General features: G+C 37.7%; 1 protein-coding gene across 1 annotated transcript in view; it reads left to right on the top strand.

Annotated features, from left to right (window-relative positions):
* The window catches only part of LOC139714433 (ras-related protein Ral-A-like), a 52,817-nt gene extending 33,962 nt beyond the window's left edge, over positions 1 to 18,855 (top strand). The window contains exons 3-5 of the mRNA XM_071626142.1: positions 12,869 to 13,077; positions 16,380 to 16,563; positions 18,596 to 18,855. Of these exons, the coding sequence (XP_071482243.1) occupies positions 12,869 to 13,077; positions 16,380 to 16,563; positions 18,596 to 18,721 (519 nt within the window). The 3' untranslated portion in view covers positions 18,722 to 18,855. The remainder of the gene's footprint in view (positions 1 to 12,868; positions 13,078 to 16,379; positions 16,564 to 18,595) is intronic.
* The last annotated feature ends 143 nt before the right edge of the window (positions 18,856 to 18,998 follow it).

Here is an 18,998-nt window from a genome sequence, read left to right as displayed (position 1 = left end):
TTTTATATTGATGGCATGAAGTCAAACATTGTTCTTTTTTCTGTCTGTTTACAATTCCTTCCCAACCTTTCATCTGGCAGTGATTTTTACTGACAGGAACTTCCTGAAATGACATGATGACGTACGAATGTAGTAGTGAACTTTTGTCTTGAGTAGTGAACACAATACTCATTATTAAGTCACAGCACCATCATGGGCAGAACGTTTAGGGTACTTGTCCCAGCATACTGCACATGCTGCCGCAGAGTTTGGCGAATTCCCTTGATAACAGATTGACTGCGGCTAAAGTACAATTTAATCAGCCTCCAGACTATTAATGGGTGTTTTGATGCAATGCCAAGGACATACATGTATTATACAGTGTATTTATGTGATTAGCAACATTTAGGGTGCCAGGGGCATTGAGAATACATCCATCCCAGGGGAGATGTTTTGCATGCAAATGCAATGGAACACTGAAATCAATGGGTTTTGTAAAAGCTTCTGCAAAATCAAACAAATAAGTTATGCAACAGAGAACTCTAGTAATAATTACCAAAATTGCAGTAAATCATCCACGAGGTGTTTGGCAGTGATGTTATCATCAAAATAAAATTCTGTCAGTAAAGATCTGGTAGTTTGGGATTACTGTAGAGTTGGATGGCTGGCCTGGCTATTAAAGACACATTTAGAGAATCTCTGTAACAAATCGTTTACAGCTACTGATCTCTGTGTAAGTACACACACAGCCGAAAAATCTTGACTGGTATAGACCGTTACCGATGAGCATACATATACGCTTTGATGCACTTATTGTCCCCGCCGAACGAGTTCGAGCAGGGGACTATGAAACGGGCTCCGTACGTGTGTGTGTCCGTGTGTCCGTCCGTCCGTGTGTCCGTCGTAGCGTCCGTGTGTCCGTGTGTCCGTCCGTGTGTGCGTCCGTCCGTGTGTGCGTCCGTGTGTGATCAAAATCTTCAATTTGCTACTTCTCTGTCATTTATGAGCCAATTTTGATTCTGTTTGCTTTATATGATAGCACTACATGGGAGCATTAAAACTTTTACACAGAATTTCAGTCGTGACCTTTGACCTTGACCTTTGACCTATATTGTACATTTTGCTACAAAATGCTACTCCTTCGCCATTTCTAACCCGATTTCGATTCCGTTTGCTTTATGTGATGGCACTAGGTGAGGGCTTCAAAACTTCTGCACAGAATTTTGACCTTTGACTTCTTTGACCTTTGACCTTGATTTTTGACCTGTATTGTACATTTTGCTACAAAATGCTACTCCTTCGCCATTTCTAACCCGATTTCTATTCCGTTTGCTTTATGTGATGGCACTAGGTGAGGGCTTCAATACTTCTACACAGAATTTTGACCTTTGACCTTGATTTTTTGGCCTGTATTGTACATTTTGCTACAAAATGCTACTCCTTCGCCATTTCTAACCCGATTTCGATTCCGTTTGCTTTATGTGATGGCACTAGGTGAGGGCTTCAACACTTCTACACAGAATTTTGACCTTTGACTTCTTTGACCTTTGACCTTGATTTTTTACCTATATTGCACATTTTGTTACAAAATGCTACTTCCGGCGGGGACATATATTACGCACCGCGTAATTTCTACTTTTCCTTGTTGATATTTGCTGAGTGGTGGTATTCTGGATTTTTGAATGTGCCATACCATGGTAGACAGTGAATGAAGAGTAATTCCATTGGGACACTCATAAATCTCCACATTACAGGGTCTTCCATGCTTACAGTATTAACTATTACTAATTACAGATGATTGACATCAGGGGAAAAACAACTTTGGTCATGTTTCATTGCAAGATTATCAAAGATCTATAAAGGTAGAGGTCAAAGGTCATACAAACCCGCATGGAGAGAGAGCAAGTTGAGTCACTTGTTATTGTATGTATGTTTGTTTTTGTTCAAAGCAAATGAGGATCTCTATGTATTTTAAAACAATTGACTTTATGACTCAAATCTGATGCCCCATTTGCATACTTATGTACAACTATAAGGGAAGCAAAAGTTGGTTTCTGAAGTCTCCTTGAGCAGCCTTTGACAGCTGTAGCCCAGTACTAAACAGACAGAATATTTAAGACAAAGGTGATCCAATCCATTCCGATCAGGTTCAAAAATTACCTACTGGGGGTTGGTAATTCAAAAGCTCCAAGTTTCGAGAAACTACCTTTTGCCAACCCGTAAGTTCATCACTGCAGATTGCCGCTCGCTAACATAAACAAACCAGCCAACATGAACGACTGCTGCCAATAAAGATTTTCAAGCTCAGCATTTCCACTTTTAATGTGGCACCTGGTATTGAAGGCAAGTGCAGTTTATTGGAGGGGAACTCAGTTACCATAAAAACACACAGCCAGTCACGTTCTACTGAAGTGAAATCTTAGCATTGTAAACAGACGAGCAATCGGTTTTCAATTCAAATGATTTTATTTCCATATAAAGTAATACAAAGCAATATACATAACGCTTTACATGAGTATATGATATTTTAAGGAACTTTGAATCACATAAGTTTCAACAAAACATGGATGAAATATTATAATGATATCAACTTTGGTGTTTAGATAAATAAACAAGTAAGCAATACAATCCTATTTTGTAACTCTATATGGAAAAGAGGAATTCACATGAATTTAAGCATAGCTTGTAAAATTTGTGAATTACTTCTGAAAGCCCTTCTGAAAGAGCTTTCAAAAAGTTTTAGGAAGCTTCACATTTTTCCTGTGATTTCATACGCCATATATTTTGGGAGTCTAATTTTTCATGAGTCAGGACTTCACAACAATATCACGAGTTGTTCAATTCACGATTCTGGAGTGCAGGGTCTGTACTAAACGTAGCAATGTGTGCGTGCATATCACATTCATGTCGGAATGAGACTTAATATTTTCATGCGTTTTTTTCATTCATTTATGGCACCCGAATCACAAAATTCACAAAAATAAAAACCTCGTAAAATATTTGGCTTATACAGTATATAAGTGGGGTACAAGAGGTCTATCACAAGATCTATATTGGCCACTATGGTGGAATACTACAGTACGCTGATGTTGACGTCTGTAATTGAAATTTCTTTGCACATTGTCTGATTTCATAGAAGCTGTATGATTATACATGGTTATGTTTTGATTTGATTTTATGGAATTTATTCATACATTTGATGAGCACCTTTCTAACATGAATGGAAGGCATAGAATGTTAGTAATTAACAGTAATACTTGTAGTACCCTATTGAAAGTAATTTAAGAGGTCAATGACCTTTCTACACCTGTCAACTCATACAACTTCCTCACTCTTAGCAAAGGACCAATAGCCACTGGCTACAACCAGTAATGTAGCATATATAGCTCCTTGCTGAGTACCAGCTGGTACAATATGTGTGTGTATAAATAGCAAGTGGTTTTCCAGTTATAGCAAATTAATCAGGCCTATATCAAAATACAATGTAGTAGGCACCTAAATATTACTGGCAGGAATACCGTCACTAGTGATTGATATACAATTTGTAGTTGTACTACCGGTATTCCATATTAGGATGTGGTAAAGATGAGAGCTATTAGACAGAAGTGATAATGATTATTCTGATTGATAATGATAGTATGTGTGTCTGAGTGTTTGTCATGCCAAACATGTATTAATCACTGTGATCATAATTTCTGCACCATATCATGACCAGTTGGGTGGGTATATATGGCTTTGTGCGTCATAGATGGCTCATATTAAAGGGTTTGTCTGTGCTACAATGACCATGTTTTCAATACCAACAGTGTACATGATTGATATTTCATCCAGAGTACAATGTAGCTGTACCTCCAGTGAATTTTACCATTTATTGTATCTTTATACACTATAATGTACTCATAAACAAACTAGCATAAGAGGGATGATTAGGGCAGGATGTGCCGCGAGGTACCATGTTTCAGCTGCATACACCTGGTCAGTACAGGGAGGTGAGACAACGTGTTCACCTCCCTGGTCAGTATGAGTCTACTGTACATTACAAGTACTGTGCTGTATATTTGGGTGTGTACCAATGAATGAATGAACTCGTGTGTGTGTTCGAAGGCATGACTGAGGGCGATATGACCGCCAGCAGTGTGTGTGTGTGTGTGTGTGTGTGTGTGTGTGTGTGGCTTTATGTGCATACTCCTGGTGAGACCTAGTACACTTGCCTATGATGTTGGAGGTGGTTTGAATCGGAATCTGTAAACAGTGGCTTGCTTGTATTATGGATAAATGATTTAATCTAGAATAGTGCTCCAGAGATAAATTTCAAATAGATCACAAAAATCAGTGAGATGGTAAACACATACAACATTAATACAGTAAAGCTATTTAGTATAGTTAATAAAGTTCATATCATTCCATACACCTAATACCTTATGTGTACCTTCTTCCTCAGCTGTTGTGGGAAACTTGCTCACCTCTGATGATACTGAGACTAGAGAGGTTTATGTTACTAGGGATGTTTGTTTTGCTTCAATTAAGTCTATTTTTTAACCATAATCAGCATTTTGAAACTTGATTAGTACCAGGTACAAAACATAGTTGCATCCTGACTCATTTTGATATCAATGCCATTTGAAAATGCCCTTCAAAAAGCATATAAAGGTGCATTTATGATTGGCAATTTTCTTTCAAATCATGTCTACTTGGGAAGCAGAAATGCAAAATCACATACTTTGTATAGCTTGCTGCAATCAGATTTAAAGTATTTAAAGATTGGGCCTAAACTATTACAGTTGGACATACCCTTGTTTAAAGCATTTTGCGTGAGCGTTTCAAAACGCTAATTCTGCCTTCGCAAATTGATATAGTGTACCCTTTGTGCATATTATAAGATGAATTTCTTTATAGCCAAAGCAGAGTGTTGCACAGGTTGTAAGCATGTTTTGGCCTATTTCTAGATAAATATCAAGTGATGATTTTAGATGTTTGCATATTTGGTCAATCATGAAGTCCCTTTTTGGATGCTCTGATATATATGTATCCCTGGATTAAATACATTTTTTATTTATTTGAGTGATGTTCCCATCTGTGATCACTTGAAACAGCTGTATATTGCTCTCATCTACTTCATCAACAAGGACTTTGGCCCTCAAATTAATAATGATAATGATAATAATAATAATAATAATTATAATTATGATAATGATATTAATAATGATAATAATAATTCATTTATATAGCACATTTTCCATAAACGTACATGTTCAAATGCGCTTTACCAGTGGATTAGAATTATTTAAACATTTTTTTTTTAAACTTTACTCTGATATTGTGATTTATAATAAGTATAATCAAGCAGATCACTGATGTTTTGTACTATTATATACATGAACATTCGTACACCACATTCGTTGTAGATACTTGTTTATATATAACTACTTATTCAAAAAGAAATTTTTAATGACTAAATGATTTTACAGAATTGGGGAAAAAAAGTAATCTTGCAAAAATAGAAAATAAAATGTATAAAGATTAATGCTTATTGAAAATTTGGTGAAATTTAATGATATTTTACTAATTTAAGATGTAGAAATAGGAAAGGACTGAATGACCAATAAAGTTTGTAAGGATCTAACAGTAATGATACAAAAAACTTTTCATCAGGTGGAGATGATCATACAGTAGGAGGTGAAGGCTTCTACCAACCTTTAGTAATTTTGCTGGGGAGCTTTCGTCCACTCATATGGACTTCCTCAGGTGATAGAGTGTACCCCAATTCCCAATTATTTCAGTAATCATGTTAATGCTTACTAAGTTTTAGGAAGTTGATGCCATATTTATATCAGGAGGACTGTCTTAATGCATTTGAATGTTTTGTTGTAATTGCAAATGTTTTATTGCAATTACATTTTTGTAGAGAATGAAATAAATGAACTGAATGAAGTGACTGCCATTTTTTTTTCATAATCAGTTATGAAAAAATATATCTTTAAGAGAGTGGAGATGTAAGATGCAAAGTGGATATTTAAGGAAGCCATGTTAGAGGATTTGGAGGCATTGTAGCAGTCATAACAACCATAATCTTCCTGCTCCATTGTGGGTCTTGACTATCTCTAAGATACCTCTCCTTCATTCTCCTGCTTCTGTTTGAATAATAAAAGTGTTTTACCCTTTGCGTGAAAAGTATGCAGGCAGTTGAGTTCTCTAGAGTTTTCTAAAGTGATTCCGAGACAGCATGAATGTGAAAGGTTCATGATGTCACTGACTGTCCCAATTTTGACTGCTGTGGTTCGCGCATTGCACATAAAATTGCACTTGATCTGCTTTGAATTGAGGGCCCCCGAGGCATGGCCGTATCCCCGATGGACGCCAGTCATCGTTGATTTGGGTCGTCCTTTGTCACACTCATCTCCCCGTCATCCCAGCACCCATCTGTCCTTTGCCTCCCGACTGGTTTGGTCCGTGGGGTTTTTAGGCAGCTAGCTCTGGTAGAATTTGACAGTGGAGTGCAAACATGGGGGGAAAAGAGGGGTGCAATCCGGGAGACATCCAGTGACAGAATGGAGGCAAACAATTTGAATGGCTGCATTCCTGGCTGATCTTCGGGAATCCCTTTCTGTAAGGATTTCAAGCCTCTCGCATTCCATGCGAGTCATCCTATCTTGTAGAGGGAGGGAAAAAAAGCCATCTCCTGTAGCAACCCTGGTATCCTGCAGACTAGCCCTCAACAGATCAGACTAGTCTCACTTCTAGGCGTTTGCAACAAAAATAATACTGTAAAACGAGGAATGTTCACGTGCATTTTAATTTCGCGAATTTCACGAGAGCCAAAATTAGAGAAATTAAAATGCACATTAAAGTTCTTGTCTACACTATATGCATTGAATGTTAGAGGCAACTCGCGAAAATTTTGTGCCGCAGAAAAGACCGTTGGCTCCAATGTGCGAAAATTTCATGCCGCGAAAATATTGTGTTTTACAGTAGCTAAATTTTATTTCACTGTTGTCCTTTTGTTTTATTTTGTTTATCTTATCAATTCCTCCATCATTGAATTTTAGTGGTACTAGGAAAACATATAAATTGTAATGTTCCCCTTTATGGCCTTTGCATCAGTCCATTAAAACCTGCAACATTTTATGTGTGACCATGCAAAATGACCAGTGTAGATTCCTTATAAAGTGTCATGACTTCAAATATCACTGTCAAGGTCAAAGCAGCAAATAAAAAACATACAATGGAACTTTACAATAGAACATAAACCTTTCACATTAATTATCCACATAGAAAATATCCTTCCTTCGAATATAAGGTCGATTCAGTCAAGGTCAGGAATTGTCATAATTTTTTTTTTTTGCTCTAATCAAAGAAATACAATGTAGAATCTAATCAAACTTGATAAAATAAACTGTAACTGAATAGTCAGATACTGAACTTTGAACAGAATCAGTGGTCAATATGAAATGGCGAAATCTAATGTGTGTGGCCGTACCTTATTGAAAGCTTTAAAGGGGAAGGCTAGTAACTGATCAGTGGGAATCAGTGGAAATGCTGGGAGATGATTGTTCCAATCCTTATGGGATTCATTCAAGAGTTCATTGTATATCTATTGTTGTGTGAAAATGATTTGCTTCAGAATGGTCTCATATTCAAGTAATGTGCAGTTTAATGCTTCCAGGTTAGCGTCCCTGGTCAGTGACGGAGCATTAATCTGCACATTACTTGAATATGAGACCGTTCTGAAGCAAATCATTTTCACACAACAACAGATATACAATGAACTCTTGAATGAATCCCATAAGGATTGGAACAATCATCTCCCAGCATTTCCACTGATTCCCACTGATCAGTTACTAGCCTTCCCCTTTAATATTATAGAATTTATGAGAGATAGTGGCTGTTATTTACGCAATTTGCTGATGTGTAATGTTTTTGTTCGCACTGTAATTCAAAATTGCAAAGTTCCAAACATTATATTTTAGTTAATGCCACCATAATTGGTATGTGGCATTTGCTCGGCAATGTGTATATATTAAAGGGTGTGTACAGTCCTAGTCGAGGTGAGGATTTAGCTTTTAACGTTTTGCGACATATTCAGAAACTACTCTATGAGATGTCCAGTCAAGGAGCATGCAATTCTAAGGGGTATCAAAAGTTTATTTGATGAAAATCGGTTTTGAAGTGGCAGAGATATCCAAAAACAATGTGAAACAAAGAGCTCCTAATAAAGTTGTGGCCTGTAGACTTTTATTACCATCACTTTTTTGGATATCTCAGCCATTTGAAAACCAATTTTCATCAAATAAATGTTGAATCCTTCTTAAAATTACATGCCCTTTCATATTTCATAAGAAGTTTCTCATTATCTCACTTAGGAATGTAAAAAACATGAATCCCCACTTCAACCAATACTGTACAGCCTTTAAAGCACATTTAACACTGCTGCAGTGTTTTAATAATAGGCTGGGTGGCTAACTGCATGTTTTGCTTGTGGCGCAGGGAAAGAAATCTAATATACAATGGAAGTCGCCTGACATGATCTCGATTTTTCTTTTCTGTTGTTTTTTTGTGCAATGATTTTTTTGCATTGTGGAACGTCGCATCCAACTTCGCACAAAAGTGGAATTATTGTATTCAGTTTTTCTGGTGATGTTTCATATGACTGTCGGTGTGCTGTTTCATGGCAATTTCCTCTGAAATGTCACAATTTTTGAAGGTGTGACATTTAGTTGGCTGTGCAAATATGCCTCACATGTCTCTCTAGCTTATTGTGCTGTGGCTGTATTAAAGAGAAAACATGTACAGTGAAACATGCCTTTGGTAACCAGTATCAAAGGAAACCAAAACCCAAAGAGAAATTCTGGATTGAGTCAAAGCAGCAACATTAGTAGAACACATCAGTGAAAGTTTGAGGAAAATCGGACAATCGTTGCAAATGTTACGAATTTTTAAAGTTTTGGTGTTGGAACTGCTGGATGAGGAGATTACTAGAGGTTATGACGTCATGTGTGGACAGCATTATAAAGAAAATGTAAAGGGAATTCCACAAAAATTCATTTGAAAATTACACATTCCATCAACTTGATATTGACATCGCTGCTTTCACTCAATCCATATTTCTCAGTGGCCCGAATTCACGAAGGTGGTTTTATTGAAACCATGATTTCAATTGTACCACCTTTGTGAATTCGGGCCTTTGGGTTTTGGTTTCCTTTAAGTCAATCTGCTGTAAAGCAAAGCATGGCATCCAGCCATTGACAGTTCTCTTGCTGAGCCAGGGCAGGGCTTTCTCCAGAGCGGTGACTCAATACCGATAGTTGGTCTAGATCCAACACTGGGGCCAAACAGATCCGGATCGTGTATGTCAGAGCTCTATTATGTCATTGCATTGGGAAATTTTGGACCAGTCTAAAGCTAGTCTGAAAAGAAAGAATTCAATTTTCTAAGCTCAACAGTGGAAATTTGATAGAGATCACATAAAGATAGGAAATGTACATATGAAATTTGGGGGCTTTGCTGTTTTTGGTAGTCATCAGTTCTTGAACAGTCAATTGATTAACCTGCTTTAGTCTAGTGCAATTCAAACTGTCCCCCCCCCCCTTGTTTTATACATACCTTATAGGAGCTAGTATAGTGTTGTGACAACAGTTTAAAACATAATCTGCACTGTTAAATCTGTAGTCTTCTTTGTCCACTTCTATATATGCAATTGTTTAATCACTTTGTTGGCCAATATTTCAATTTTTTAAAGTGTTGAACTTTCAAGAGGGGATGACAACAGTGTCTCATCCACATAAACTGCATTGTTTGTGAATACCAGATGGCAAACATCCATAACATTAGAAACTGGTTTTTTTTCTCATATGACACAATTTACATTGTCACAAGCCTCAAGATTTCTACTGATACTGATGCTAGCGTCACTTTTAATGCTATGGGGGGGGGGGAATCTATAAATTTGCCCTACATCATGAAAATTTCAATTTGCACAAACGTCTGATAAATGTCATTGTGATATAGCGTATCAATTCCTATTTTGCTTTTTCAAAATAGTATCCGTATTGTTGGAGGTAATGCAGAATGTGCATTGATTTAAAGAATTATCACATAATTCAAACATCTTCTGGTAGTCAGCATAAGCTGAGCAAGAGTGAATCATTTTTCCTTGTATTAATTGTTTGAAGCAAATATCAAGATTGGCTTTTTTGTTGTTGTTGAAATGCTGCTCTTGCTCATTGAAAACACCCTTTCTCAGCCCATGATTGGGCATTAAATGAGTGTTCAGTACATGGTTGATTTAAGCTGATAGATAACACAACAACATTTTGTTGATATAACACTCTTTCACATATTTGACTTCACAGCAGTGACATTGTATTGTAAGTACTGCAACTGGGAAACTTATTACATGCAGTCAAAATAGTCTTCAAGTACCAGTAGTTTTAATTTATAAGCTGTTAGTAAGAGTGCAGTATGTATGTTTTATGGCGTTTTATTTCAGAAATGAAGTGCTCGATATTGCAAATCATTGTGATGATGGTTTCATGGAATATGATAGAGAGTGCTGTCTGCTAATGAGCAAAGACTACCGGTAGGCAATGCTGCAAGCATGATGATGTAAGAGAAAAATATGAAGGTACGATGAGGCTTGACTCTGAAGATGCTTTTATAGTTCTCAAGATTTTGAATTGTCGACATTGTTTCATTGTGAGCTGAAATCTGGCTCCTGTATGGCTGTAATTCTGAAACCAGATGCCACCCAAAGACACAATTTGATGGAAAATAGGGAGAACTTCCAGGAGTCGGTAAATTCTCCCCGATGAGAAAGTTCTTCAATCTTTGTACATGTACTGCAATCCTGGTCTCTTTACCAATTTCCAGGGCTGAGAGTGCATCAGTGGTCTCAGCTATCAGTTGCTCATCTGTCCTGAGTGATTTGGCAGAGTACATCGCACACATACCAGTAGCTAAAGATGCTGCAATTTTCACAGGACTGGAGCGCTGAGAACATTAAATGCACTTTGCAGGTGTGTGCTGATACTGCTGAGACATCTGCGCACAGTCTTCGAAGGACGGGGAGTAATTTGTGGCGCATCTCCCACCACGCTGCTTCAGCTCGGCTCGTCAAAATCGTGACTGGAACATTCTTGGCTGGATATGAGGAAGGGCGTGCAATTTGTGAATGAGAGAGAATGGGAGACATTTTGGTCTGCGAGCGTGCGCTTGCATTTTTGCAGCATCTAGATTTGGGGGCTTTATTTGTAAAGATATATGTCTGAACTCAGACCGCTGAAATGATGCCCTTTTTTTTTCTCCAGCATGTGAGATTGTGGACACCTGCATCCCATTAAAGATCACAGTCTGCACCATTCGTAAGACTTAGAGATAACCCAGTAATACATTATGTGCTGATTGCTTCCAAGCTGGTGCAATATTTGTTGTCATGTTCACTCTCATGGTTGACATCTTTCCAATATGCGTTTGGAAATTTCTGACAAATATTATCTACTCAAATCAGCTATTGGAGACATACAATAGTTGTATAAAAAAAAAGAAAGATGATAATAAACAAGGAGAGTAAAAAGAATTTGAGCATATGATTCAGACTTTTGTGTTTCATTTTGATATTTAATAAGGTCGGAATTGCAAGCAATGTAAAAATATGCATATAACTGTGCAAGTCTTTTTAATACCATGTAGATCTACATGGCCATCACTCCGAGTGACATACTGCTAATGAGATGGCCAAGGCAGTTTATGGGTTAATGGATGATAATTTGTATGATTGGAAAGGGTACCACTCCCTGTCACTTTGCAGTCTACTTGCTGTGATTGTAAAATTTTCCTTATCGTTTATGAATGTAAACATTATGTCAGGCAAGCCTATGTATTATGTCGATTTGTAATAAAGTGAAGGGCCTCACCAACTGAGAAAAAAGAAAGGTCATTTGTACATATGTGCACATGAGCTACACACTGTAACTCCAAACTAGCTTATTGCTCTGTATCGTGTAACAGTACTTGCCAACATCTTTAATACTAGTATGCCGTTGCCATGCCAATAATGATTACACATATTGTGTTGCAGAATGACCAGACAGATCGATAGCTTAGTTATGCTGCCTAATCTTTTTTTTTTCTTATATTTCTCACTGTACAGTTGTGAAGGTTCTAGTGTACAATGTATAATGCTCATCGGAATGCCTTTGTTTGTTTTTGTAAATTAAAAAAAAGAGCAAATTTTAATGTCAAATATCATGAATGTGAAATCAAAATCAACTTTGTATTCTCTTCTCTCTTTTTGAAATCTAGGAAGGCAATTCCAAGTGAAACATCTGAGTTTGATAAAGAGTAGATTCTTGTGCAGTATTCTAAACTCAAACTTTCATTTTGATCTTCATTTTTAAAAAAATCTCTTTTCTCCATGATGAATCACTTGTCAAAGTTTATATGACATACAACTCTTCAAATTCCATAAGGATGTCTCATGCTGATGATTTTTCTTTTTTTTCTGAATGATGAGTCCACGGTATAATCCTGCTGCATACTGTAAACGCAGAAATTTTTTGGGTAGTAATACATAAATTTTCTCGTATTTCGCGCTACTTCTGGGTAGCGCGATTTCTAAAACACATGAAAATATAGAACTACACAAATTTCTCTGCACATTTTGAATGGGTTGACAATTTAGCAGCGCGAATTCAGGTACCCGCGAATATGTTTTTGAGCCGCTCAGTGGCTCAAAAAAATTAATCACATGAAAATATTGACGTTTACAGAAGATCAAGACAATCGAGAGTTTGAATGGAGCCATCCTGGAGTCCGATATTGATATTTCTCTTCATTCTCTTGAGAGTTGACATTAATCTCAAATTCATCTTTTTGTTCTCATCTTCCTCGTCAGTTTGTGGAAGACTACGAGCCGACCAAGGCAGACAGCTACCGGAAGAAAGTCACTGTTGACGGAGAGGAGGTACAGATCGACATTCTGGATACGGCGGGGCAGGAGGACTACGCTGCAATAAGAGATAATTACTTCAGGTCGGGGGAGGGCTTCTTGTGTGTCTTCAGTATAACAGAGCAGGAGTCCTTTGCCACTACAAATGAATTCAGGTTGGTATTCCTCATCCCACTACAGTCCGACCTTGATTATCCGGCCATTTTGTGCCGACTTCTTTATTAACCCGATGCCTCCAAGCAGTAAAGACAAAAAAAAAAGTGATTTATAACGCAGTTGAAACTCTTACAAAACCCATGCAATTTACTTATGATATTCCCTACAGAAACAGGTTGGAAATGAATTGTACAGTAGAATGTTTGAACTTCATGACTACAATTTAAAGTAGGCTAGCATACAGTAGATTACACTACTGTTGCGGTGTACACTACCTACATAGCTTCCACTGGGTTAGCAGTTTTTCCTCCCATATCTGGCCAAATTGCTTGTTCGGACGGGCACTGGAACCAACATGGCTGGATAACAGATTTCTGACTGTATCTGCACAATGTCACTCAGTGTCCTGTATTCACATTATTGCAGCAGGGCTCTCTTTCAGAAATCTTAGCACTTTTTTGCAATGCCTCAGTGAAATTGGCATTGGTACATTTGTAGGTTGAAATAGCTATTAATGCAGAGAAGGATGCAGCAGGGCTTGACATTAGCACCTTGTCTATGGGCAATTAAAATTGCATGTCAGGCAACTGAAAATAAGTGACTTGCCCAGTTGGGCAAGTAAATATTTTTAATATGAAAATCAGAAGCTCATCATGCCAATTAATACATTTGTGCTTTTTATGGAAGGGGAGGGGCAATACATTTACTTTAAGAATACATTATTTCAAAATCAATTTATGAAAATAATGCATGCATTCTGTATTCATTAATCTTTGAAAGAGTGTAGTATCCAAAGATGGCTGTATTCTCTTTATTGCCCAGTGGTACTATAGTCAAACATGTCCATAAGATGTTTGAGACTGTAAATGAGGCTAGCTTGTCATCAGGCTTTAATGTGAGGTTACTTTCAATTGCAGCGGACCATTGGGTGTCCTTAGCGGTTTGTCAGGCTCTTGCTTTGCCTGTATGATGGCTATAAAGCGGTCGAAAACGCAATGATGTGGCACATTTTATGAGGGGATGAGATTTTAGCATGTCGTTACGTCTTTTCACCCATGTCAGTCGGTATGATGGTTTGAGGGGGTAACAGAAAGCAATGCTTCAGTGCTTTGCCAACAACAGATGTGTCTACTTCTATCATATAAGGCATCATGTGACAAATTAAAAATTCTTTTTTACACACACACACAACAGCCCCCTTCTATCAGCCATACGTATTCCAAGGGTGAGACTTCACAAATTAAAACTTGTGTGACAATTTCACATGTGGTTGAAGTATCATCCTTATTCAAGAGAAAAAGAAACAGACATGGCATTTCTGCTACAAGAGGCAATATGTGACCCTGCATCAAAAAAAACAACAAAAAGTCATTAGAAATGGATTTTTAATTAAGGGCAGATTCTGAAAGAGCAGACTCTAAGCTTTAAAATGATGTATAACTCGCCACGAATGGACTTGTCTAAATAATGGGAAAGAAGTACACACTCTGAAAAAGTGTTCACTGAGAAAAGAGGCTTTGAAGTTTGAGGTTTACTCATGTGCCTAATCTCACCAAACTGCATGCTGCGCCATGAATGGGGCAAAAAACAGGATGTAAAACTCTGCAGCAACCACAATGAAGGTATTATCAGATTAAGCTGAAATTTTGCATACGTCATTAGCACATCCTATTCATGACAAATACTAACTTTCAGAGCAGAAGCAGCCTCCCTTCGACAGTTATCAGACTTGAAAGTAAAGAAAGTGCAGCTAGGGTTTTTTGAAAATGAAAAAGGGGCCTTCAAATCATACCAAATCACACTATTCCTTTAAAAAAAAAGTGTTCTAAGAAATGCAAGAAAAAAAAAAATCACAGTTCCCCATTCATCCTACAATCCCCAAATTTAGAATTTTGCACATGAAGAATTGCACGTTCAGAAAACATACAAAATTTAAAATTGACTAGGTTAACCTACGTGTATTTCACCTATTTTGAGTCCTCATGTTAAATCAGGGTGTGTGACTTGTTGGTTTTGTGATGCACGGTCACATGAGTTGTGACTTTCAAGAATGCAGATTAATTTTGATTAAAATAGACAACTCAAGTTGCGATGGCATATTACCCATGGAAATGGATGGAAGACATGTGAGGTATCAAGTCAGTAATAGTTAGACACATTTCATGTTTGTACTCCGACGTGTACCAGCTGTTACACATTATATCACCAGTGGTTCGGCACTGGGACAAAACTTGTGTTAGCCAGAGCTCACCTAAACAGGAAGGACATCCTAATCAACAGTGTATGAATGTTAAGAGCTCCCCCTTAAGATGGCAAGGGAGTTTCCATTGTAGAAAGGAAGCAGCCCTTAAAATGAGAGGCTTTTCTAACATCCACAGTAAATCATCTTAAGACTGCAGTTGGCTATGAATGATAAATGCTTTCCCCGGTTTATTGACTTCCTCCAGAATAAATCACTATATCGGTCCCCAATGGCTTTTGAAACAGCAGCTCGTAAGGTGTTATTGTAAATACATATGTCACATAAATGTGTTAGTGAAATCATGTAAAAAGCTTATGACATTTAAAGCCTCCTTTGCACCTTGAGACATTGTTTTCGTGGTAAGCAAAATGTATCGTAGGAAATGTGTTGATATCATTATACACATGTTGTTGTATTCATTTCTTATGAAGTCAACAAGAACAATGTAATTATATTATCATTACTGTCATTACCTTTGTGAATACTGTGATTATCATGATTGATCTCATACGTTAGTGTCTATCAAATTCATTTCAATTCAATTCGTTGTATCGTGATTGCAGTGATCAGCATCATATTTTAAGAATACATCATTTTCATTAGTGGTACAAACTGGATTGATGCTGAAATCTAAAGACATTATTTACCATTTGAAGATAAAACGAAAGCTCAGCTTTGGCACTTCTAAAATGTGAGTTAGGGATAGAAACGACCAACTGTAACAATTTTATTCATTATAATCCATATTAAGTATTGTTGAATACACAAAATGTGAACAAAAGATGTAATAGAATTGTTTCTAGACTAAACCGTCTACAGTTACATTGTATGGTTTATATAGAAAAATAGTGATACATCTCTTTTACAATGTTTCAGGCTTTAGTGCAGAATTTTTATATGGTAGAATGTTTTGTGATACAACTGACCGACACATATATATAATGCATCAAATGTGATAACTCGGAACATTTTGTAAGTCACTGCTCCCAGAGGTAAACAATGCCTTTAACCCATGGACTCTGTCTGTATGCTCTCTCCTCCCTGTCCTACCCCCCTCAGGGAGCAGATACTGAGAGTAAAGCATGACAAAACAGAGGACCAGATCCCGTTTGTGCTGGTGGGGAACAAGTCTGATTTGGCTGACAGGCGGCAGGTCAGTGAGGAAGAAGCATCAGAGAGAGCCACCAAGTGGAGTGTACCCTACATTGAGACCTCAGCCAAAACCAGAGAAAATGTCGATAAGGTAGGTCAATATAAGGTGGGCAATATTTTTCATGTATTCATTCATTTATATTTTTTATTCCTAATCAATGGGTGCTTTCACACGCTCTCCCAAAACGAACTGTACCATACCATGCCTGCGCCAGAGGAGTGCCCGAACACTCCTAAAGTGTACCATACCAAGCTGAACTGAGCCAAAAGTGGACCACTTCCTGTTGTGTTCCAAAAACGTGCCAAAATTTCGCATGACGGTTGTGAAGAATGCATGTAGCATGCACATATGTCGTAATGAAGGGAGTTCATTCTCTTTGTTCGGGACAGCTGTAAGTCATTTAAGTGCACCAGGTGAATGATCCTCTTGCTTTAAAATGCGTGGCCTCTTCTAAAAAGTAATGAGGTACACTTTCTCAACAGAGCGCTCGAACGCTCCAAATCTTGCACAGTTCAGTACGGTGTGCTTTAGTTCAGTTCCCTTTGGTTCGCTTTAGAGTGCTCGAACGCACCCAATGTTACCATCATTACCACATGACAAAGGTATTGAAAAGAGCTACATCATGGAATATACCCTTCACAGAGACCCCAACTACAACCAGAAGAAGTGGAATATGGTAGGTTGATATGAGCAGGGTAATGTGAGCGGGGCAATATTTTCCACTACTTGTCAATGTTAGTATACCTGTAGCTTCCAGGTGACAATGGTGTCAGAAAGAGTTTACCATACATAGATGTTTTAGCCAAACAAGAGAAAATGTTGAGTAGGCAGCCAGCATCAGCCAGGCAATAGTCTCGGTTTATGATTCATTGTCAAAGTTTCTGCAGGCGCGTGTCACGTGGCAAAGGCTTTGGAGACAACCTGCGTGCACAGTGTGCCCAATCTAAAAATGTCAGCCAAACGAAAGTCTGAATAAAGCCCACTGAAATGATATCAGCAGGGCATTATTTTTTCCTCTCTCTCGCCTCATCAATGTTGCTATAGTTGCCAAGTGACAAACACCCTGTAGGGTTTGGTTCCAAGACGTTTATGGAGAGGAGTGAGTTTTGGCCAGGAGTGCTGTAAAAACATAATGATGTGCGAAAAGGTCAAACATTCAGGTTGCATGTACCATGCAATTTGGAATATTGTTATCTATATAATGCATTTTAGCAGTGCAGTAAGAACTCATATTTTTGTCTACTTTTTTTTTTGTGTGTGTGAAGTCTACTTTACATACTAGTAACTACACTGTAGTTGTCCTACTTTTACAGTTTTTGCCTTCTGTAGATCATTATTATAGATGATAATGATTGTATTGGATGGCTTTATTTAATGAAATACCAGAGAATATTGCGCTCTGTAGTTCCAGTAGTGCACTTATCTTTGATTCATGCAATATTGGTCCTAACTCGTGCAATATTCCATGGTGTCCCATTCATTATCATCCAATATAATATAAATATCAATGAACGATGAGGTGATGATCAGTGATTCTATTCAAAGGACAATTCACACTGCTCAATGAACAAAGTTGCCATTTTATTCATTTGAGTGTAATGTGAACTCTCCATGGGACCAGCAAGATCCCTTTGTTATGCGTGAATATTGTAATATCAGGGCTTCAATAACAGTAAATTACAGAGAAACTTCGGACTTTGGGACAAGCATGATTACTTATTTTGTATACAGTGCATTCCCATCATAACGATTGCATTTATAACAAAACTCTCCTTGCAACGAAGTGAAAATGCAGATCCCAAAATTGCTGTGTTTATATCTTTGTGTACTTCATTATTTTGCAATGACAAATATTCATTGCAACTGACTGACAAATTGCCCTGCATCAACGAAAATAAGCACTGAATCGATCAGTGTTTTAGTATTAACCATGATAAAAGAAATATTCGATATAACGAGAAAAAACTGCTGGTCCTGAGGACTTTGTTATACAGCTGTAGCAGAAGTTGACTGTGTCAGAGTTTCTTTCAAGAAGACTGCTCAGTATTTTTATCTCCATACGATGTCTCACTGCTATATTTTTTTCCCCTCATTCTCTACTGTTTCGCTACTAATTGTGCAGGTGTTCTATGACCTAATGAGGAAAATCCGCGACCAGAAGGCGCTCGAGACGCAAAAGCAGAACGGCAAGAAGGGCAAAACGAAGACGTCCGACGGGAGGAGAAAGAGAAAATGTATCATATTGTGAGGTGTCGAGCTCACTAGTTATTCATTACAATGCGGGACTGGGTAGTTTGTATCTCTCCCTTCTTTTTTATACATTGAAAATGTCATGCAAAATCTCACGGTGGTAAACTCACACAACAGGATTACACCGGTCTCTCTCACCACAGATCAGCATGCTGGTGAGATGTAATACATCTCAGATTGAGGGATGGCATATTATGTTAGTGCTGAGCGGCTGTAGCTGGAAGTTAAAAACTTTTTTTTTTTCCGAGACAAAAACCTAGCTGTTTGAGGTGACA

This window comes from Diadema antillarum, unplaced genomic scaffold (genome assembly GCF_040938485.1).
Source record: "Diadema antillarum isolate AM-2024a unplaced genomic scaffold, OU_Dant_1.0 scf00000045, whole genome shotgun sequence".
Taxonomy (NCBI): domain Eukaryota; kingdom Metazoa; phylum Echinodermata; class Echinoidea; order Diadematoida; family Diadematidae; genus Diadema; species Diadema antillarum.
Note: the sequence above shows the minus strand (reverse complement) of the source record. Positions and strands in the feature narration are given on the sequence as shown.